The sequence below is a fragment of the Homarus americanus genome, unplaced genomic scaffold (assembly GCF_018991925.1).
Source record: "Homarus americanus isolate GMGI-L3 unplaced genomic scaffold, GMGI_Hamer_2.0 scaffold19117, whole genome shotgun sequence".
In the NCBI taxonomy this organism is placed as follows: domain Eukaryota; kingdom Metazoa; phylum Arthropoda; class Malacostraca; order Decapoda; family Nephropidae; genus Homarus; species Homarus americanus.
This window is the reverse complement of record NW_024754704.1, coordinates 6534750-6560035: the sequence shown is the minus strand read 5'-3', so window position 1 is coordinate 6560035 and position 25286 is coordinate 6534750. Positions and strand designations below refer to the sequence as shown.

At 39.7% G+C, this 25286-nt stretch overlaps 1 protein-coding gene across 3 annotated transcripts in view; it reads left to right on the top strand.

Annotated features, from left to right (window-relative positions):
- LOC121856015 (rac GTPase-activating protein 1-like) overlaps positions 1-25286 on the top strand; it is a 147771-nt gene that overhangs the window by 30400 nt on the left and 92085 nt on the right. For all 3 annotated transcript variants that reach the window (XM_042351251.1, XM_042351250.1, XM_042351252.1), the window contains exons 3-4: positions 2720-2922; positions 14076-14256. In XM_042351251.1, the coding sequence (XP_042207185.1) occupies positions 2720-2922; positions 14076-14256 (384 nt within the window). The remainder of the gene's footprint in view (positions 1-2719; positions 2923-14075; positions 14257-25286) is intronic.

Genomic DNA, 25286 nt, shown 5'->3' with positions numbered 1-25286 from the left:
TTCCCGCTGCCCTCCGCCGGCGCACCTTATCCCGCCTCCATGACAGCCACCGCGGCGTTGAAGCCACCAGGCGCAGAGCCCGTCAGACCGTCTTCTGGCCTGGTATTGACGCCGATATTAAGAGCACGGTTGAGGCCTGTGAGCCTTGCCAGCAACTCCAACCCAGCCAGCAACAAGAGCCGTACCTGTGCAATGACCTCCCAAAGCGGCCCTTTGAGTCCGTGTCCGCCGACTTCTTTAATGTGGCCGGAAAGTCTTTCCTGGTGGTCGCCGACAGGCTCTCTGGATGGCCCGTGGTAGTTCCCTGTGGTCGGGACACCACCTCTTCCAGGGTCATCCGGATGTTTTGTTGCTTCTTCCGGGAAGTCGGAGTGCCTCTCCGCCTCCGAACCGACGGTGGGCCCCCGTTCAATAGCCACGAGTTCAAGAGCTTCGCCGAACGCTGGGGCGTCCACCACATCGTCACCTCCCCTCATTACCCGCAGGCGAATGGCCACGCCGAGGCAGCGGTAAAGTCCGTAAAATACCTCATCCTCAAGACAGCACCGACGGGGAACCTGGACTGCGAGGAGTTCGACAGGGGCCTACTGGAACTCCGTAACACCCCTACCCCTGCCGGACGCTCTCCTGCCCAGGTGTTGTATGGCCGCCCCCTTCGTACTTGTGTGCCTGCCCACCCCCAGTCCTTCTTAGATGAATGGCAGATCAAGGCGGACGAGTGTGACCGCCGTGAGGCTGCCCGGATGGCCCAAGTGACAAGCCACTATGACGCCCACGCCCGCCCCCTTCCCAGGTTGGCCGTCGGCCAGCAAGTACGAATCCAGGACCCGACGTCACACCGCTGGGACAAGGTCGGGGTCGTCATGGGCCGTGGCGAGTCTCGTTCGTACCAAGTCCGCCTCCCCAGTGGTCGTGTGTGGTGGCGAAACAGACGCCACCTCCGCCCAGTGCCATCCTCTAGTGACGAACCTTCCTCCCCGTCCCCTGTGTCCCCTTGCCCAGACCAGGAACGAAGGTCGTCAGTTGATCCTCCCATTGTCCCTCGCCGCTCCCCCCGACTCATGGAAAAAGAGTCCGTAGCCGCTCGAGATTGCACTACGAGCGTAAAGGGGGAGGGAGGTGTATAGATATGTACATACCAAGATATGTGAACACGCCTGACACCAGGACTCTTGTTACCATTCATTGTACCATTTATTCACATGTCTGTATTACTACATATTATTATAGCATGTCTGATGTCCATGCTTATGTCTAATGCCTATGTTCATTTACTATGTCCCGATGTACTATGTCTGTACCGCGCTAGTCGAGTAATTAGAAGACCTCATTTATTGTCCTAGGAATGTCTAGCAACTCTCTTTGCCTGGCTAGCTAATTTCCCTCAGATCGGCCTCGGCCTACCTACGGTCCGGGGTCCCTAGTAATCGCTCCTGTATCGGTTGGCTATCACGCCCAGCCTTGTACCACTTATTGAATATACCTACTGCTCGTGCCCTGGAGTTTCAAGAACCTTGTCTAGGATTACATCCACCACACCACAAGTTCATTGTCAGTTATTGTGTTTTTACCTTGCATTATTTGATTTTACCTTTCCCAAATTTTATTTTAATTTGGTGGCACATGACCTAACCTGTCATGTCGCCAGTGATGTACTGCTATCCCCTCTCACTACAGCAACAAATATACTATGCAACATCACCACCTTAGTTACCTGTCTGAATACTTACCCCAATACATGGTAAAAACAAAAAAAGGTGGTAATAAGACTAGTAGGATATAAGAGCATTCCACATAAAGCAATACTTCACAAGTATGTACCATGTACACACGCAACAAAAAGTATCGGTGCATACTATAGTGTGAACAATTTGAGTCCAGTGACGATAGGTATTGGGAAAGGCGAGTTGTTCCAGCCGTATGTTGGCAGCCCTGTAATCCTGCTGAGCAGCTACTATGGCCTGGTCAAGTGAAACAAACCGTTATAAATAAGGTCGGGAAGTGATAGATAGACAGTATGAAATATGTGGAGCTCCCTGTTAGCAAAATAATTTGTGATACTTGTGAATATTGCCACATTAATTTATGCTACCAAATAAACCACTCAACCTGGTCGTCCTGAGGGGTGGTGCAGTGTGGACGGCCGCTCCGAGACCTGTCTGTAGCACCAGTTTCGAGGTATCGCCGAATCCGTCGTGCAGCGGTGTTCCTGTGGACACCAACCCGCCGGCTAATATCTGACGCCGAACCCTCCGTTATGAAGGGCAATAATAGCTCCTCGTGTTCCCTATGAGGTTTCCATGTCGTCTGGCATGTGTAGATCTCTACTGCTTCATATTGCCTCTGTTTTATACCCACGTTCACCGAGACCGAACCCTCGCTCATCATTCAGTCGACACAAAGCAACTATCCGAAAAGGGGAAACAAACACACTGTCAGCCACATGGCAACACCTAGTGGAGGGGGGGTTATGAGGATACACTTACCAACCTTCCTGACATATCACAGTGTATACATATCGTTTCGGAAGTTGTCGATCTCACCCTGCACTGATACTTTTTGGTGCGAGTGTACCTCCTCTGGTGCACTGCTTGGTGCTCTAAAACATACAGTACTAGGTGTGCTACTGATAGAAAGGGTAAATTTATTTGAAACAGGATGAATATTGTATATTTCTTATCTGTGATGTATTTCTAAAGAAATGTGTATTTTTCTCCAGAATTTCTAGAGTTTGTGGAGAGTGAAGAAGAGTATCACAAAAGAAATTATAATTTAGAGGCTGAAGTGAGACGTTTACAAGACCAAAGCATGGGACAACAGAAGGAGATAAAAACCCTGGAGATGAAGCTGAAGAATGCCCGACACTTGTTGGACTTGGAGAAGGCTCGACGCATCTCAGTGGAAAATGAAAAGAATGATTTGGTGAGTTGCTGAGCTTAACACTATCCCAAATATTGATGTTACTTTCTATATCTAATCTCTTATGGTCTGTTGTATCCTTTCATTGGTACCTTACTCATGTAATAACCATCCTTCCCTGTACAGTATTACCCCGCTTTACACGGTTTCACTTTCCGCGATTTCTCATTTACGCGGTACCTTGCCAGAACCGGACTTTCACTTTCCGCGGTGCATCTACTCATATACGCGTGAAGTATAATTTTTTTATTTTTTTTTATTTAGCTCATAAAATTCATACAAATTACCTGGCCAGAATATAATTTACATTGCTGGAATTCTTACAATATGATGATCATTTTGAATAGAAACATCATGGATTTTGCATTAGACATACAAATTTTAGACCTAATGTAATAATTTGGTTTACACAAAGCAAATATTTTATCTTTTGTGCAAAATATATGACGTTTACATTCAAAATATTCCCTGACCTGCAAGGAATCCAGAAATGTCAATTATATTATCCTAACTTTAGTCTGAGGTATTATTTTTTACTAAAAGTTAAAATCTATTTTTTTCACCCAACATTTCTCTGGTAGGGAGGGAAGGTGGGGGGAGGGTTGGGACCGACCGACCATCTGGCGCGGTTGGAAGAGGGGGGAGGCAAGTTGGGGTACTTTGATTGACAGATAGTGTCGTGAAGAATATTTTTTTTTTATTAACTGAAGATATTTGTTTTAGCTCATAAAATTCATACAAATTACTGGACCAGAATATAATTTACATTGCTGGAATTCTTACAATATGATGATCATTTTGAATATAAACATCATGGATTTTGCATTAGACATACAAATTTTAGATCTAATGTAATAATTTGGTTTACACAAAGCAAGTATTTTATCTTTTGTGCAAAATATATGAAGTTTACATTCAAAATATTCCCTGACCTGCAAGGAATCCAGAAATGTCAATTATATTATCCTAACTTTAGTCTGAGGTATTATTTATTACTAAACGTTAAAATCTAGTGTTTCACCCAATCATTTCTCAGAGAGGTAGGGGCCAGTGAGCTGGGAAGAGGGGGGGGGGATTTGAGTCCATTATTTGAATGGACATTAACCTGGCGACTGTATTTCTCTTAAATATTAATTGTGTGAGCATACCATCATAAAATTTAGATGTTATTTTTACTACAACATAGGTATTGTGTCGGAAAAAGTGGAGTTTGGGGGTCGGGCCAGTCTCTATTGGAATTAATCCCATATGTTCTGTTGTTCACTTTACGCGGTTTTCACTTTCCGCGGTACCCTGTGGGTTCAACTGACCGCGTAAATTGGGGTACTACTGTACTCTATTACCTCATTCATTCATGCCCTGTAAAAATAATTTTTATGACTAAACGAAATCTGTAAACAGCTTGTTCATGGGGTTTATAAGGACAGTTAATTCTGAAAATTTATGATTGTCTAGGATTGAATAGGTTTCTCTTTTAGATGTAAGCTGACAAGGTACAGTAATAGCATGTTTTGTTTGTAAATTTAAAATTGATTACACAATACTATTTTGCATTGATTAGAGAGATTGTAAAAAAAGCTAAAAATGGCATATACACTGTACAAGCTTGTCATTGCAGTCGCTCTATGACACTGAAAGTCCGAGTTTCATCACTTACATATACTGTGTAGTTTCATGTTACTGAACATTTTCCTGCAAAACTGGCCTCAATTTATATGTTCGGTGACCTCAAAGATAAGCACTTAATACTTCCATACCAGAACCTGCCCAGACCAAGAGGTTTGTTGTGTTGTGAGAGGGAAAACTGTTCCGCATGGATGAGTTAAGCGGTGAACTGTCCCACATGGATGAGTTAAGGGTTGAACTGTCCCACATGGATGAGTTAAGGGGTGAACTGTACTGCAAAGTGTATGTTTCGGACCAAGAGGCTTTCTCTAAAGTCCACTCTGAGGAACATGTCTTACTGAAAGCATGTAATAAATCACAGTATGTGCCCGAGGAAATTATGTACAGTCGGGGTTAAAAGTCTTGAACAATATCTGGCATCTACTTCTGAGTTATATACAGTATATACCATTGGGATATACTAATGACACTACTTGTCATCACATATTATGCCTGAATCACAAAATGGGATAAAACTCCTTAATACCTAAGATCTTCGGGTACTTACATGCCAAATACTGTCAAGTGTTCAAGACTTTTGACCCCTACTGTACACTGATAAGTCACATTGGGAAATTTCAATATTTTCTTTCAATCTTACTTTATCATACATCATGGTTCCTTTACTGTACTGGTCATGCACTTTGTTCTTTGGCTATCCTTAGTCCAATTTTTGCAAAATTTCTGTTTGTAATATTTCACTGTTAAACTCAGTTTTATTAATTTTGCACTTTTTTGAGAGCAGTGTGAGGGCAAAACAGAATAAATATTAAACAAAGAGTACATAGCAAACCCAGCAGGAACCAAGACTCCTTGAAGACTGATGTTTGACCTAGCATTGGCCATAGCTCATGCATCTGACTGTAGCGAGTGTAGCGTTTGTGCCCGATAAACAAAGTGGGGAGAATTTGGGATGATGTAATTAACTCTTCCGGGATTGATCTTGGACGACTGCAGAATGGGAATTTAGACTGCTCAGCTTTTTCGTAAAATAAATTGTTTAGTAAAGTAGTTTTTTGGTTGACAGATATTTACTGTATTTTGAAATAACAGCTCATCAGGTAAATGAGTGGCGAGTTATGGTGCTATTTCAACTATGATCTAGCTGTTGCCCAGAAAAGTTTGTGAATTGAACATTCCCTGTTATGATTTCTTAGTTTTCTTTGCTGTGGTAGTAGGTAGTAGGCAGCTACCAAACAGGGAGGTACTACCGCCTGGGAAGATATTGGAAGCATAATGTGTTTTCTAATGGTAGACCCTGCTGCTATATGGCATCACGAAAATTGTGACCAAGTCCCAGGTTGCTGATCTGACTTTCTGCCTCATTTACACACAATTGCAGGGTCTCAACTGTCTCTCTTACTATTGACAACACCACAAATAAAACCTTACTCATTCTTGATCTGTTTTATTCATTCTATTTTATTCTCCTATGTCAGTTGATATTATTACTGAAGAGGGGCCTTCTCGGATGGGTCCCACTGGTCGGGAAGGTTGTGGACCCCAGGGCCGACCTGATCATCATCAAGCTACTGGGGCCTCAACTGATGCCACCACGGTTGCTGGAGGATCGGCTTTTATCACACTTCATTTTTCCAACATTTGCGGACTGAGATCCAATTTTTCTTATGTGGAGCACCATCTATCAACCTCTTCCCCCGACCTCTTACTACTCTCCGAACTTCAACTGACCAAAGCAGCTTCACCCAAACCTTTTCAAGTCTCTAACTACAACCTTTATACCTACTTCCGTTCTAAGGGAGGTGTATGCGCCTACTGCAACACACGTACACCTATAGCCCGACTCACGGATCTTGAATCTCCCCTTTATGATGTCATCTGGCTCAAAATATCTCTACCTACTGTGACTATGTTTCTTTGTTTCCTATACTGTTCTCCCAACTCTACCAACTATTTCGAACTCTTTGACTATCTCGCTTCTTGCCATGAGTCGTTGCTATCCACACACCCCAACACCGAGATCCTCCACCTAGGGGATTTCAATGTACATCACAGAGAGTGGCTTGGCTCTGCAAGGGATGACCCAGGTGGAGCTGAGGCACTCTCTTTTTCCTTACTTAATGATTTGGAACAAATAATCAAACACCCTACACGCGTTCTTGATTGACATGATCAACTTGCTAACATTCTTGATCTTTGTTTTACCTCTAACCCCTCACACTATTCACTCAATTTTTGCACCCTTAGGGTCTTCTGATCACATCCTTATTTCTATTAAATCAAACTGGGCACGACCACCTCCCCCACCCCCCTCTAAACGTCAACTATGGCACTATCGGAGGGCAAGCTGGCAATCCTTGTGAGAATTCTTCACCGACTTTCCTTGGGATGAATGTTGCTTTTCCACTCGGGATGCCTCGGTATGTGCTGACAGCATTGCTGGGATTATACAGGGCGGTATGAGTGCATTTATCCCATCTTCTACCAAAACTTTCACATTACAATCATGGTTTGATCGCTCCTGCTCTCTTGCTTGCAGGGTGAGAGATAGGGCATATCGAGCTATGAAACTATCTCCTTCTATTACCCACACCTCTTTCATTACTTCTAGGAATCGTTGTAAGGCTATTCTTCGTAGGGCCAAGCGGAATTTTATTAAAAGAAAGACCGCTGTCCTGAGTTAATTCTTCCTCTAGTAAATCCTTCTCGTCCTTAACTAAAAACATCTGTAACAACTTCTGCACGCCTTCTTTTCCTCCCCTCTTCCATCCCAATAACTCTATAGCCAACTCTCCCCCTGACAAAGCCAACCTCTTTGGCACCTTATTCTCCTCTAATTCCACCTTAGACGATTCCCACTCCATCCCTCCTACCCCTGCACCTCCTTCTGAACCTATGCACTTTCCTATAATCTCCACTCGCAGGGTTGCCGGTGTGTTATCCAGGTTGGATGTGAGTAAGGCGCATGGACCGGACGGAATCCCCCCTCGTGTTCTAAGGGAGCGTTCTGAAGCCCTGGCCCCTGTGCTTGCTCGCCTCTTTCGCCTTTGCCTCAAAACCAAAACTTTTCCTTCTTCTTGGAAACATGCCTTGGTTCAGTCCATCCCGAAGAAGGGTGACCATTCTAATCCCTCTAACTATCGCCCCATTGCCCTAACTTCATCCCTCTCTAAGATTTTCGAAACTATCTTGAACTCCCATTTTCTCCGTCACCTTGAACGCCTTTCTCTTTTGTCGGATCACCAGTATGGCTTTCGCCAGGCGAGATCTACTGGCGATCTGCTCTCCTATTGCACCCATCTTTGGTCATCCTCTCTTAGGGATTATGGGGAAACTTTTGTCGTGGCTCTCGACATCTCCAAAGCATGGCTCTCGACATCTCCAAAGCATGGCTCTCGACATCTCCAAAGCATTTGACAGGGTATGGCACAAGTCTTTGCTATCACTTAAGCGTCTGTTATTTAACTGGAACTAATGTCTGTGTGAGTAAAATTTTTCCATTTACTTGAAATAGATTTACCAATTTATTTGTTTATTTATTTATTTATAATATACTGTAATATATTAAACACACTGCAAGTATTTTCTTTAATTTATAAACTTGTTTCGCAAAAAAGGGAGGCTACCATTATACCTGGTAGGTGAAGTTGACCAGACATTTATGGTGATCATTAAGGACCAAACTCTGAATCCATGACGTGACTTCTGTTAATCATTCTCATCCTAAATTTACCACTGTCTGTAGTTTCAAGAATTAATGCAGTCATTTACTGAATATTCTTTGTAAAAAAATAAATTTTAAATGGATTATTTATAGGAGATAAGTATTATGATCAGTAAATATACAGATATGCATTATTGACCACCTCAACACAAACGGCTAAAAATAGCCACAGGCGGTCACAGTCAAGGTCACTTTCCCTTTCTTGTCACTGGCAAATGGGAGGGGGGGTGATGATAGCAGCTGTGTTTATTACCGGGGTATATTGTTCTTTTACGGTATGTTAGACAGGTTTATAATACATTTTTATTGTTTTAATATACAGGTAATCTTCATTTTAATCCAGCCTCCCAAACGTAAGTTTCAGTATAAAATAATTAGTGGTAGGACCTTGTGAGTGGTTTACCATGTTTCCATCACCACTCTTGACACACTAAACCACAATATTTAAGAGGTAAGAATTTTATATCTGGTGCTTAAGATGACCCCCTAACTTTGGGTTGAGTTTTTTTATGGTTCAAATTCCGTCTTATAGGCCGAGATATATGGTAATGCCTTCTTCGTGTTTCATAATTCTGCACTGTATATTATCAGTATGTTAACTAAATTTCAGAATGACAAATAATTTTAATGTAAAAATGCAAAAATATTCAAGAGACCAAACTCGATGTTCACTCCACTGTAAACAAAGTTAAACTGAGAAGCGTTGGTGGGTGATTCAATCAGCTGATGGGTGCACAGAAAGTGTTCCCTGTACTGTCTATATTACCAATTTGTTAACTAAATTTTAGAATGACGAAGAGTCTGAAGAGGCCATCCTTTGTACTACCTCCGACTGCAGCGGTGAGTTTGTTTGAAGAATGTCGTCTGCGGGGAAACTGGTGATGTCATTGCAAATGGTTGCCCTGTTTCTAGAGAAATAAATTTATCTCGACTATTACAGCAGGACTTTAAACTTTTATTACAAATTATATATACCATATCACTCTACGAACATGGCAGATTGTATTTCTTATGTTTATTCAGAACTGACGACATGTCCATTGTGTGTAAATGGGGCAGATAGTCAGATGAGCAACCTGGGACTTGGACAACACATTGTGCTTCCAATATCTTCCCAGGTGGTAGTACCTCCCTATTTGATAGCTGCTTACTATGTACTACTGTTAAGAGTTTTGAGAAATTAATGGGAATAGAGAGATAGACTGATATTTGTACTGCAAGTTGGTTGATAATGGGGAATACAGTGGTCCCTCGATTAACGAACGGTTCAATTAACGAAATTTTGGTTAACGAATTAGCTCCCATAAGGATTTAAAGTTCCATTAACGAACAAAACTTCAATTAACAACAGCCTTACGAGAAACACGCTTTGCTGTGCGCATCAGCTGATTGGCTAGTTCACCAATCCAGTAATTGGTTCTATGTTTACATTCATTTCCTGTGGGCTAAATATCAAGAAAGTTGTGTTCTTGAATATTTTTCTATTTTTTATATTAAGATTATTGGTCATTCTGAAATTTAGTTACCATATTGATCATATTTACAGTACAGGGAACAGTTTTTGTGTGCTCATCAGCTGATTGAATCACCCACCAACGCTTCTCAGTTTAACTTTGTTTACAGTGGAGTGAACATCCAGTTTGTTGGTCTCTTGAATATTTTTGTATTTTTACATTAAAATTATTGGTCATTCTGAAATTTAGTTGACATATTGATAATATACAGTGCAGAAATTATTCACTGGTCAACAGTCAAAATGGTTCACATATGAGATCATGCTCACACAACTAATTTCATATTGCTGAATTTGAATCTGATATTTGTTTTGTTCTATCAGACCAGGTTTTATAAAAAAATCAATAGGTACAAATATTTAATATTCCATCACGTGTCGTGCAAAAGATGAGATTATCTCATGCGACTGTGCTTTCATGACTAATTTCATATTAATGAATATTAATTGGATGTTTCATTCTACCATCAGACCTACTTTGTTAAAGAATAAAAAAAATAGTAAATATAGTAACATTATCGCGTCATGCAAGATACAATTTTAAACCTATCACAGATAAGCTCATAAAAAATTGTACCAAAAAACATAAGTTCAAATCCTTTATAATGACAAAATATGAAGTTCTAAAAGTGCTTCTGAACTTTACTCTTTCTCTTGTACAGCTTGCTCTCTTCTCGTTGCAGTGTCCAGCAATAGTCGCCCATCATGTTAGGACTGAATTGTCCCTGATATCTGCTCTCCATTATGGCGATATCTTGATGAAATCTTTCGCCGTGTTCATCACTAACGTCTCCAAGGTTACCTGGGAAAAATTCAATATGAGAGTGGAAAAAATGCAATTTCAAGGACATCCTTGCTCCCAATGCATGATAATTCTGAAGCATGGTTGTTACGATTTCTTTGTAGTTGTCAGCACGATAGTTTCCAAGAAAATTCTTTGACACATTGACAAATGATTCCCATGCTTTTTTCTCCAGTGGGTTCAATGTTTTGGTGAATTCGCTATCATTAACTAGTATACGAATTTGTGGTCCATTCAAGACACCTGCTTTCAACTTGGCTTCGGAAACCACACCACCTAGTTTCTGAGATAAGTATAGAGTCCCAGCACCGAATTGATCCATAGCTTTGATGAAATTTTTAGCCAAACCGAGCTTTAGATGCAGTGGAGGCAAAAATATCTTTTCTGGATCTACAAGCGGATTGTGAGCACAGTTAAACCTTCCAGGCGCATCTCTTGGTCTTGTCGGCCAATCCTTTCTCACATAGTGCTCTGCATCAGCTCTGCTGTTCCACAAGCACAAAAAGCACATGTGCTTTGTGTAGCCACTCTGAAGGCCCAGTAGTAAACTGATGACTTTGAGATCGCCACATATCTTCCACTGGTGTTTCTCATACTCTATAGCGGCCAACAGAATTTTCATTGTTTCATAGCTCTCGGTCATTTTTGTTGCGTGTGCTATTGGGACAGATGGAAGCCGATTGCCATTGTGTAAAAGAACAGCTTTCAGAGAGTCTTTTCCTGAGTCTATAAACAGCCTCCAATCCTCTGTCTTGTATGTTTCAGACTTGCAGAGTTGTTGCATGAGAGATACTGCGTCCTCGCAATAACAAAGGTTGTTTGCCATCTTGAAAAATGCAGACAGCTGCCTATGTCGGTAACACGCTGTAGTGATATGCACTCCATCTTCTAGCAGGTTACGCTGCTTTAGTCTGGATCCCAAAACTTCAGCCTTTTCTTTTGACAAGTTTAGGTCCCTGATGAGATCATGAAGCGCTTCTTGAATAAATAGTTTAGGCCTGGTATTTTCAGAGTCATCCTGGTAGTCGTTTTCCATTGAGGTAGAGGTAGAATCGGAATCACTCAATTCTTGTTCAGTCGGTGGATTTGGGACTGGAAGTTCAGCACTGTGCGGTACTGGTCGGATTGCAAAAGCAATATTGGGGTACTGTACCTTGCCTCGTGTCTTGATTTTTATTCCCTTAATATTTGTGAGACAGAAGTAGCAGTCACTACTGTGGTCTTTAGGTTCACGCCATATCATTGGTACAGCAAACGGCATTCCTGAACTTCGTTTACCACACATCCACTCGCTCAGGTGGTTAACACAAGACTTACAGGCTACATGAGGTGCCCATTTCTTGTCTTGGTCACCCAAATGACATTTGAAGTAACTTTTGTAGTTCAGTCGAACAGCTTTTGTGATTGGTTTCTTGAGGCTACCAGGAGTGAAGGCACCACATATGTAGCAAAAACTGTCAGCACCGTTCACACACTTGCGACGTTCCATGTTTTGTTAATTTCAGAGTAATTACAAATCATGCAGGTGTAGATATGCAATATCATGAATCAGCAAACTGAAACAAACAAAAAAGCACAAATCAGGACAAAATAATTGCATAAGTGGAGCCAATGAGCATATAAATTACTGTATGAATAGCATGGTACACTAAATATATAGATATGCTGGTTCTGGAAAACTGAGCCTGATACAGCTATACGAATGTCATAATTGAGTTCAGCACATACAATTACACTAGAATCAGACTGTTTTGATCCAGAACCATGAGAATTTTTTTTTTATGGTGACCAGTGTTATGAAGCACGAAGAAGGCATTAGAACCAATGCACTCTGTAAAGAATATGGCATGTCATCATCGACTGCCTCTATAATCAGCTGTTTGATATGTAAACAAAGCTGCCGGGAATACGACATACACACCTCAGAGTAAGTTAAAATGCAGTATTCTATTGTTTTTTCATTTATCGTTGTACTGTATAGTTTACTGTACAGTACAGTATTGTATTTAGTTTATATTTAATGTTTTGTTAGTTCTATTACCGGTATACAGGACTTTTTCTGTATACTTTTACTGTGAGTTGGAACCAATTACCCAATATCCCATTGAAATAAGGGATTCAGTTAAAAAAAATTTTTGGTTAACAACTGACTCTGTGGAACCAATTGTGTTCCTTAATCAAGGGACCACTGTACATAGTTAAGAAAAAACTTCTAAGGTAGAGAAAACAATGAAATGTAAGTTGATGGATGCAGAGGAAGTGTATGTAAAGTGTGTAATCTTTACTTAGTCCTGTAGTAGTGAATAGAAGATCTCTATGAAAGATGAGCTGATGAATAAAAAATTTGGCTGGAAGATTTAAACAGTGATTAAGGTAAAGTGAAAGTTGGTTCCATAGGCCTCATGAAATCGTAGCAGTGCAGATATAACACTTTTCAAACTAAGCCTCTGGTGTACCTTTTCTTGACCTGCTTTACTCTCCCATCTTGTAAACTTAGATACCCAGCTGTATTAATTAGGGATGCTCTGGTCAAAAAGAAACAACCTTTTGGACACGAGGCAAGAGCTGTATCCACTCACCCTGCACTCTGAGACAAATTTCACACATGTAATATGGGATAACAGGTGGGAATTGAAAAAAAAAAATTAGGTGGTCAAGAGAGTGCAGTTCTGAGGTATATGGGTACAAGAGAATCAATAGTAAAAGCAAGTAGGGAAAATTGTGGACCTTTGAACACTTGCTCCAAAAATAAATCTTAAAAATTTTGAGTTAGACAGAACATCCTTGAGGTTATCTGGGATACCATTGGCAGTCATTACCTGCTGCCTCTGATATTTTATTCACAACCCCACTGTTTTTACCAGTCATATTAGCTGCACCATCAGTTGTAATACCTTTGAAACTAGCCCAATCCAGTTTGTATTTTCCAAATACACAATCATTTAACACTCTGTATATCTCAGACCCCAGAATGTGTGTGGGTAAGGTCAAACAACAGAGTAAATCTTCCAAAAAGTCCTCTTTCCATACATATCTAACATAACCAACAATGTTGCACAGTTAGATATGTTAGTACTTTCATCAAGTTGGATAGCAAATTCTCCACCAGACTGTAGACATGAAACCAGCTGGAGGTCTAAATCTTTTGCAATAGCACTTATCTGCTGAGACACTGTTGTATCGCTGAGAGGGATGCATATGATTTTATTTGCAAACTTATCAAGAACTGTACTCAATATATCCAGAGTGGATATACTGGGTCGGGACCCATACTTTGAAGAACACTCTAGGTGACCTACCACTCATCCAGAGGGGTCCAACCCCAATATGCCTGAATTTCAAAAACTAAAAGAATCGGGAATCCATGACATATTCAGCACCAAGATTTTGGATAAAGGTTTCTCAGCCTGTATATTTAAAATTTTAGTGAATTTATACTTATGTTATACTGTGTTCTGCAATCAAAGTGAGTATTGGTTCATTTCCTACAGGCAGGGCAGATTAGTTTGGTACTGGATCTATTTGGGCGAGGCCAGGTCAATGAAACCAGGGAAAAGTTGCAGCAGCTACAAAATTCCTTTACTTTCATTGGAGGGGCAGAGCAGCGGCGCAGCATGAGAGATCACTCCCCTGGCCCCTTGTCCACCATCACAGAAGATAATGACTCTATAGGTAAGCTTCCTCTCTTGGCAGGCTATCACAAATAAGACACGTCTAGTTATTTGACTGGTTAAGTTTTCTAATGTAAAATTATTCCTTACTGTACTGGATGGGACCCTTCAATGTGCAGCAGGACGTTGTGATGAGTTTCGCTACCGGATTGGCAGAGTGAGTTCACAGTGTCCGACAACAACATCTGATGAATCGGCTCGTTGAGTAGCTGCAGTAGCGGGATTTTGTGATGAGTTTTGCTAGTGAATTGGCAGAGTACAATATTTCACAATCTGTTCGCCATTTTTGACATTGCTGTTTGCCAATTCTCCAAGTTGTGTTGTGTTTATCACAATATATGTTAATTTTATTTTACCTATCATTCATTTATTATGACTTAAGCGAGCAAAGGTAACACAGGTGGTAAAGGTGTGGAAAGAAAGTCCATAACCTTGATGATATTGAACACGTTCAATATTGGATCAAGTAAACTTCAGTCATGCGCCGGTTAACGTCCTAGATACGTTCTTGGAAACGTGATGTTAACCGAAATGGACGTTGTCCGATCATCACATAAACTTTGTATTTATACTTACGTGTATGTGGAATACTATATACGTACATATACACTTTTACTGTTAAATCACTACTGTAATGTGATACAGGTGATAAATTTTTATCTCTTGTGCAAAATACATGACGTTTATATTAAAATTATTCACTGTTTTACAAGGTTTCCAGCAACGCCGGGCAGATGGGAGGGAGGGAGCGAGCGAGGGGGCGTGGGGGGGAGTGGAGCGGTTTGACAGTTGGCATACTTATCAGTTCTTAAGTGACTAAGCTTCTCTCTTATAAAAAGCCAGTGAAATGACCTGGGTGAATATACAGTTGTACCCCACTTAACGCGGTCAATTGAACCCAGAGGGTCCCCCGTTAAGTGAAATCCGCGTTAAGTGAACAACAGAACATATGGGATTAATTCCAATAGAAACCGGCCCGACCCCCAAACTCCACTTTTTGAAGGCACATACCTATGTTGTAGTAAAAATAACATCTTAATTTTATGATGGTACATGCACACAATTAATACTTAAGAGAAATAGAGAAATACAGTCGCCAAGTTAATGTCCATTCAAATAATGGACTCAACCTTGCCTCCCCCCCTCTTCCAACCGTGCGGTCAGTCCCAACCCTCCCCCCCACCCCCCACCAATCCTCCCTTCCAGGGTTTTTAACATTTAGTATTAAATAATACCTCAGATTAAAGTTAGGATTATATAATTGACATTGCTGGATTCCTTGTAAGACCAGGAATATTTTGAATATAAATGTCATATATTTTGCACAAAAGATAACATAGTTAATTTGAGAAAAAATTTTATCTAAAATTTGTATGTCTAATGCAAAAATATGATGTTTATATTCAAAATGATCACCAAATTATAAGAATTCCAGCAATGTAAATTATATTCAGACCGGGTAATTTGTATGAATTTTATGAGCTAAAACAAATATCTTCAGTTAATAAAAAAAAAAATAATTCTTCACAGGGTAACAGATGGTCGGTCGGTCCCTCCCTCCCCCCCACCCCCCACCAACCGTCCCAAGGAGATGTGTGGGATAACCACTAAATTTTAATAAATAATACCTCAAACTAAAGTTAGGATAATATAATTGACATTGCTGGATTCCTTGTAAGACCAGGAATATTTTGAATATAAATGTCATATATTTTGCACAAAAGATAACATACAGGTAGTTCTGCTATAACGCGATAGTAGTGTTCTTGTAAAACATCGTGTTATAGAAATTCGTGTAATAGAAATAACAGGGCTTATGGAGAAAATAGGGTTAGGTGCAGATTACTCCAAATCGAAAAAAAATTTCGTAGTTAGCCTAACACAAAGGATAGCACAGTCTAAATAAATGTTACATTCATATCTAATAATGAAATCATACAGTAAATGTTACACTTTACCTTGAAAAAATATGAATATAACTTGATGGGGGATAAGGGTGATGTTGAGGCTGAGGAGTCATGAAACATCAAGCTTTTCTTCAAGTGTTATAGCCTTTCTTTTACAATCACCACCGGAAATGCGATCACCAGAGTGCTTCCCAGAGATATTCTTCTTTTCCATAGTCACAAAATTGGAGAAACAGTAATCAGAATTCACTGAGGACACTTAAAAACTTCACACGTGTTTCAAACAAAGTGTGGAGTAAACAGAGCGCGCGGGTCTAAAACGCTATGTATTTTGTTTTTCTCTTATTTAAAATTTTACATTTTACATATACTGTACAGGTATACTGTATACATAAATATTACATAAATTATTTCTGCAATTCTTCACAAACAAAACACATAAATCAATTGAACATGTGATGTCGAACGTGAACTGTAAACACTGCATAACCCCGCGCCAAGCCACAATGTACAGTACACTTTAAACGCTACTTATTTTGTTTTTCTCTCTTATTTAAAATTTTACAATTTACATATACTGTACAGGTATTTCTTCACAAACAAAACACATAAATCAATTGAACAAGTGATGTCGAACGTGAACTGTAAACATTGAGCCAAGCCACAACACTGTACAGTACACTTTAACACTTTAAACGCTACGTATTTAGTTTTTCTCTTTTATTTAAATTTTTACGATTTACATATATATATTTCATGTAAATCCACAATGAAAACGTGGATAAGATAAATCTTGATAAAATCACACGGGAAAATGGAAACAACGGAGTACCTTAGCTTTCGTCTTTATTCAGAGGCAACTGGATTACATGGACAGAGAGAGGCTTAAATATACAGGGTGACCTAAAAACATGAGGTCAGCTCATAATGATGACATCCACTAATCCCCACACCAACACACACGTAGAGGAGCTTAAGAGAAGGGTGGTGACGTGACTAGCCAGGTCAGGTCAGAAAAAAGGGACCCACAAAATAACTATCATACATCTAGATCAAAGGTTTTCAAAGCATTTTTAACCTTGGGCCACTGACAAATAAATTTATGTAACATATTATCAGTTTTGAACTGACCATCACTAAGGTTTATTGATTTTAATTCCTTAATCAAACTAGCTTCAACCAGAAGTCTTTCTGTGACACAAGATGATTTGTGGGGATTAGTGGATGTCATCATTATGACCTGACCTCATGTTTTTAGGTCACCCTGTATATTTAAGCCTCTCTCTGTCCATGTAATCCAGTTGCCTCTGAAGATGTCTTGAATAAAGACGAAAGCTAAGGTACTCCGTTGTTTCCATTTTCCCGTGTGATTTTATCAAGATATATATATATATATAAATTATAATTTACATACATACATATATATATATATATATATATATATATATATATATATATATATATATATATATATATATATATATATATATATATATATATATATATATATATATATATATATATATATATATATATATATATATATATATATATATATATATATATATGTATGTAAATTGTAATTTACATATTATTCATATTATGCTAGAGCGCCCACAAAACATGAGAAACGTTTGAGTCCCCCAGTAGAGATGTCCGTTCTCTATCCACTCCAGGATGTCCGTTTTCTTTTTGTGTACTCGCTCAGGGACTCAAGTATTTCTGTATATGACACAGGATGATAAGGGAATTTGAATTTATTTGTTTATTTATTTATATATAATATACTGTAATATATTAAATATACTGCAAGTATTTTCTTTAATTTATATACGTGTTTCGCGAAAAAGGGAGGCTACATTTATGGTGATCGTTAAGGACCAAACTCCGAATCCATGACGTGACTTCTGTTCATTATTTATATCCTAAATTTACCACTGTAGGTAGTTTCAAGAATTAATGCAGTCATTTACTGAATATTCTTTGCAAAAAAATAAATTTTAAATGAATTATTTATAAGAGATAAGTATTATGATCAGTAAATATACAGATATGCATTACTGACCACCTCCGAACACAAGGACGGCTAAAAATAGCCACAGGCGGTCACAGTCAAGGTCACTTTCCCTTTCTTGTCACTGGCAAATGGGGGAGGGGGGGATGATAATAGCAGCTGTGTTTATTACAGTATGTTAGACTGGTTTATAATACATTTTTATTATTTTAATATACCGGTAATCTTCATTTTAATCCAGCTTACCAAACGTAAGTTTCAGTATAAAATAATTAGTGGTACTGTAGGACCTTGTGAGTGGTTTACTGTATACATAAATATTACATAAATTATTTCTGCAATTCTTCACAAACAAAACACATAAATCAATTGAATATGTGATGTCGAACGTGAACTGTAAACACTGTGTGTGATGTAGAGAGAGCGCGGGTGTAAAACGCTATGTAATTTGATTTTCTCTTTTATGTAAAATTTTACAATTTACTTATAATATATAGGTATACTGTATACATAAATATTACATACATTATTTCTGCAATTGTTCACAAACAAAACACATAACTCAATTGAACATGTGATGTCGAACGTGAACTGAAGCCACAACAACCGTTCGAGTGGAATCGCGTTAGAGCAAACGAGTTCGCGTTTTACAAATATCGTTCCTCAATTCATAAATCGCGTTCGAGCAAATTCGCGTTGTCAAAACACGCGTTATAGCAGAACTCACTGTAGTTAATTTGAGAAAATTTTTTATCTAAAATTTGTATGTCTAATGCAAAAATATGATGTTTATATTCAAAATGATCATCAAATTATAAGAATTCCAGCAATGTAAATTATATTCAGACCGGGTAATTTGTATGAATTTTATGAGCTAAAACAAATATCTTCAGTTAATAAAAAAAAATAATAATTCTTCACAGGGTAACAGATGGTCGGTCGGTCCCTCCCTCCCCCCACCCCCCACCAACCGTCCCAAGGAGATGTGTGGGATAACCACTAAATTTTAATAAATAATACCTCAAACTAAAGTTAGGATAATATAATTGACATTGCTGGATTCCTTGTAAGACCAGGAATATTTTGAATATAAATGTCATATATTTTGCACAAAAGATAACATAGTTAATTTGAGAAAAATTTTTATCTAAAATTTGTATGTCTAATGCAAAAATATGATGTTTATATTCAAAATGATCACCAAATTATAAGAATTCCTGCAATGTAAATTATATTCTGGCCGGGTAATTTGTATGAATTTTATGAGCTAAAACAGGCAGTCAGGCAGGGTGGGGCAAATCTAAAAATAGCATCTCGAGCCGGACACTCACCGCGTATATGTGGAAAAAATCCGTGTTAAGTGAAAGTTCAGCTCTGGCGAGGCACCGCGTATATGATAAAACGCGTTAAGTGAAACCGCGTTAGGCGGGGTAATACTGTACATATTTTATGAGGAGAAGATTTGTAAGTGTCTGAAGTCACCCCACACATGGGGTGACTTTGGGTGGGCCTGAGGTGACTTCAGATGCCAGTGTTAATTCAGTGGCTTTACCTGTTAGAGCCTGGTTGGAGTGTGGATGGCTTCGGACCTCAGTAAACTGAGAAAAAAAATGAGCTAAAATTACATGTATAGATCAAAAGGGGAAAAGGAGAGGAGAAAAGGGAAGAAGAAAATTGTATTGCTGTACGTGAAAACAACATGCTAGTGGTATCCCCATTAGCCGGAATAATTGGTGCAAAGCTCTTCCAGGAATGAGAGATTCCGGGTAACGAGGCGACTCTAACTCGGAAAAATTCCATATCCCTGTATTTTTTCCTGGTAATGTACAGTATTGGGAAAAGTTTCCATGGGTCTAAACTACGCATCTCGCACAGACAGACAGTAGCCCACAACGCTGGAATGTGTCTGGGTGCTGGGGAAAGTTTTTCGAGAGTCTAAACTATAGTAAGTCCTCGTATAACGTCGTCCCGCTTAACGTTTCGGTACTATTGTACGTCATTAAACTTTACAGATCAAAAATTAGTTTAACGTCCCAGTGATTCGATACTATATCATTTTGCGTCATTACGGACTACTTTCTACGGTGTCATCACCCGCTCTTGTCTGGCCGCGCTACGCTCTCTCGGCTCAGCCCGCTGCCCTCACTCGCGGAATGTCACAGCGTCCCCAAGCAACACCAAGCCAGTCTCTGTTACGACTTCACATCATTCGTGTGTGCTTAAGTGCATCTGCTCTAAAACTGTACTCTTAACTATTTGAAATTTCTTCCAAGCACCTATCAAGTGCTTCTGATGCTAGTGTAGTGAAGAGGCAACGTAAGACTATTATCTTGGCTACGAAAATGGATGTATTAACCTGATTTGGAGAAGGAGAAAGTGCTGTGGACATAGCCACTGTGCTTGGTCTAACCCTCACAACGATGCGTAGTATCCGGACCAACGCTGACAAGATTAAGGTTAGTGCTGGAAGTGGTTCTTCTCTGAGTGCTATTAAGACAACTCGTACTAGAAACACTGTGATAGAAAAAGTGGAAAAGATGCTGGCTATGTGGATGGAGGACCAGAATCAATGCAATGCCCCTGTGAGCCTTATGGTTATCCAGTATAAGGCCAGATCCTTGTTTGAAGACATAAAGGGTGAATGATCAAAGGAAGAGACCTGCATGGCCAGCTGAGGCTGGTTTCAATGATTTAAGCGCAGGTATAACTTCCACAATATTAAGATGACTGTTGAAGCTGCCAGTTCAGATATGGTTGCTGCCGAGACATTCCCTCCAGAATTCAAATGGATTATCCAGGAAGGAGGCTACTCACTGAAGCAAGTCTTCAATGTGGATAAGACTGGTCTCTTTTGGAAGAGGATGCCTGAGAGGACCTACTGTATATCTCCAAGGAAGAGAAAAGAACGCCAGGTTTTAAAGCGGCAAAAGACCTCATGACTCTGCCGGTGAATTCAAGCTGAAGCATATGCTGATTTCTCGCGCTATTGACCCACGGGCTCTGGAAGGTTACTCTAAGGATCACCTTCCTGTCATTTACAAGGCAAACAAGAAGGCATGGATAATCGGCACCACATTTAGCCAGTGGTTAGCCTTTAAGCCCCGGGTTAGGGTGCTGGTGGCAGTACAGTGGTCCCTCGGTTAACGACATTTTGGTTAACGAATTAGCTCCCATTAAGATTTTCAGTTCGATTAACGAACAAAACTTTGATTAACAAAATCCTTACGACAAACACTTTTTGTTGTGCGCATCAGCTGATCGGCTAGTCCGCCAATACAGTAATTGGTTCTATCTTGAATATTTCTTCATTTTTTATATTAAAATTATTGGTCAATCTGAAATTTAGTTAACATACTGATAATATAGACAGTACAGGGAACAGTTTTTGTGTGCCCATCAGTTGATTGAATCACCCACCAACGCTTCTCAGTTTAACTTTGTTTACAGTGGAGTGAACATCGCTTTTGTTGGTCTCTTGAATATTTTTTGCATTTTTACATTAAAATTATTGGTCATTCTGAAATTTAGTTAACATATTGATAATATACAGTGCAGAAATTATGAAATATGAAGAAGGCATTAGAACTAATGCACTCTGTAAAGAGTGCCTCTACAATCAGCTGTTTGATATGTAAACAAAGCTGCTGGTAATACAACATACACACCTCAAAGTAAGTTAAAATACAGTATTCTATTGTTTTTTATTTATTATTGTACAGTATACTGTACACTGTAAAAATGCAAGTAATTATGTCAAATAACTGGTCCAGTTGCTTGGCAAAGCTGTCCTTAACTGCAAGTTTTCCTCTCCCAAGAGAGATATCTCTTGCCTTTTCCCAACTGGCTAGCAGTCTCTCACTAATCTTCTTCTGACTTGTTATGACTGGAGGCTTGAACTGAGCGTTAGCCAGAGTGTACTGTGCCAAGACAGCTTTGGTCATATCACTGGCAATGTCTTTGTTTGTGTAAGTTCTTTGGTTCTTTTCACTGATTTGCCTGATTAAAACACCGTATCTCAAAGCATCTCTCAATGTAGGCAACTCCGACTTTAGGAGCTCTCTCCCAGACCCAAGATAGTGACTGAGATGGCTGGATTTTTGGTTCCTCGTCCTGACACAAGCAGCCATCGCAAATATTATCAACTTATAAATGCATCAGAATCTGAAACAGAAAAAATATTGTTAGTTGGGTTGTTAAAGAATGAAGTCAGAAAGCAATGTTCACTATTTAATTGTAATGCACTAATGCAGCTGTACGTTAGATTTTCGATAAATTTCACGCTAAAATTTACCTAGCAAAAGGTTGCAAAATATTGAAACTGAAATTATTTTCTGTTTATATACACTAAAATCTACCAAAAAAGTGATGGGCCATTAGTTTTAGCTGATCTTCCCTCCTATGACACACCCTACTGTACAGGACAGTTCTGTATTTAGTTTATATTAAATGTTTTGTTAATTCTATTACCGTTATGTATACTTTTTTCTGTGAGTTGGAACCAATTACCCAATATTCCATTGAAATAATAGATTCGGTTAACGAACGACTGTGGAACGAATTGTGTTCGTTAACCGAGGGACCACTGTGTGTGGTAAATAAAAAAAATAAATTTTTCCAAAAATAAATTTTAACCCTTTAAAATGATAAAACAATAAAAACAAGTAAGAAAAACTATATACAGTGGCCCCTCGGTTAACGAACTCAATCCGTTCCAGAAGGTCGTTCGTTAACCGAAACCATTGTTTCAATGGGTTTTTGGGTAATTGGTTCCAGCTCACCGAAAATTTCCTAAATTCAACAAAAATGGTAGAAAAGTTCACTTACTTTGAGGTGTGTATGTAGAAGGCTCCTGGATGATATGATGATGATGGGATTTAGAATGGGGGTGGAGGAGAAGGAAGAAGAGAAGGCATTGGGGTGGAAGAGAAGTCACCCCATGGTGCCATTTCACCCATAAAATTTTAGCTCTCTGGTTTAATTCAAGATTATTTTCTTTAAATCAACGCTGCACTGCATTATATATTGTCAATATATAAAATATATTTCAAAATGACCAATAATTTGCTTGGAAACACAGAAAAAAAGCGTTTAGTTGAAGAGAGTCTCAAGCAAGATGTTACCTCCAGTGAAAACAGAGAGAGACTGACGCCTGTTTGCTGTGTTAAGAGGCTGGATGCCGCGCATTAAACTAGTCACTTTACCTTCAATTTTGTTCAATAATTGTTAAAATGACTAAAAAATTGAATATTAAACTTTTAAAATTATTGAATAGTATAAACTTCTTGATATTTACAAAAATAGTAAGGAATTTAAGCCCTAGAACCGATTAATGTATTGGCGGACTGATACTAAAGCTGGTTGCCCGGTCAGTGCAAGCGAAAACATGTTGAGGTCGGTTCGTAAGAAGTTCGTTAAGCGAAATTTTTTTCGTTAACCGAATTGAAGATCCTTATGGAAGGCAGTTCGTTAATCGAAATTACGTTAACCGAGGTGTTCGTTAAACGAGGTCACTGTATTAACCCTCTAGAAACTTCCCTGGCTGTGCGTGGGGAGGGAAGGAGGAGATAAGGAGACTGTTGGTTTGACAGCTGATGCTCGTGGTCCCTCCACACTTAGCAGCTATTTTTAGCTCGTCTTTGTGTCCGAGGTGGCCAATAATGTACATATTTACTGATCTTAAGACTTATTTGCTATAAATAATTCATTTAAAATATTTTATTTGCATTATTTTTCATAAAAAGTGCTTGACAACACTCACCAGTCTGTGGCCACTGTGCCTGGTTGTCTTTGTGTTGGGTAGAGCAAGTAATGCATAAAATAATAATAATTCTACAAATAAAAACATTTATATCATAATCATAGCATTGTTTTACAGTATTACTACCCTACAATACAACTACACTACTTGTAGCAATATTACTTTGATACAACATGATAAAATGGACAAATATAATGAAACAAACAAAAGCTGGCAATTATGTTTCGGGAGCTTCCCTGTGGCTGAGGTGTGGCGTGACAGGCAAATAGTCACACGGTGAACCTGATAACCCTCACTGGGCATTTAAACAGTGGCGGGAATAGGCGCGCGTTCTGGAACGTCAGCCGAGGCCTAAGGGTTAAACGTGTACGCCGTCACTGCAGTGAAGGAATACTGTGCCAAGGAAAACCTGACTTCAAAATTCTTCTGATCGTTGACAATGCTCCAGCTTATCCTCCCAATCTCGACGACTTGCATGGCTGTGTAAAAGTTGTTTTCCTGCTTCCCAACACGACAGCACTGATGCAGCCTCTGGACCAATGCGTCATTGCCGCATTCAAGGCATATTATTTATGCCGTACCATGGCCCAGCTGCTCAAGGGTACAGCCGGAGAAAATGAACCTACGATCCGAGAATATTGGTGCAGCTTCAACATTCTTCATGCAATTGACAACATTGGCAAGGCATCAGAAGAGGTTTCAGAAAGTTGCCTGAATGGTGTGTGGCCCGAGTGTGTCAACAGTTTTATGGGAATTATGGACTTAATCCCAGCAGTGAATAGGGATATCCTCAGGTTGACTTGACAGGCAGGCTTTGATAAGCTGGAATGAGAGGATATTGAGGATGTCCTGGCATCCCATATAGAAGAGCTCACCAACGAAGATCTGCAACTGTTAACAGAACACAGTCCCGTTGAAGACGATGACGAAGAAGAAGCACAACGAACGCTAGCTTCCAAGAGGATGGCAGAAGCGTTCAACATGTTCCAGCAAGGAATGCAAATCCTTATAGATGACGACCCAAACAGAGAACGTAGCTCAACGGTTCAACGCAGCATTGATGACAGTCTTGGTTGTTACACTGAGATCTATAAGGAGAAGAAGAGTAGCACCAAGCAGTCAACACTGGATTAAATTTTCCATCGCGAGACGGCAGAAGCAGCTTCTTAACAACAGTCTGCAGCCGAGGAGGAGCACACAGCAGTCATGGAGGAGCAAACAACAACGGAGGAGGAGCAAACAGCGGCGGAGGAACCCCACTCAGAGCAGCAAGAGGAGGCAGCTGCAGTCTCAGTGACTCACCACCCTCCTCCTCTCCCACCCTCCCACTCTTCCCCTGCTGCCATCCACCT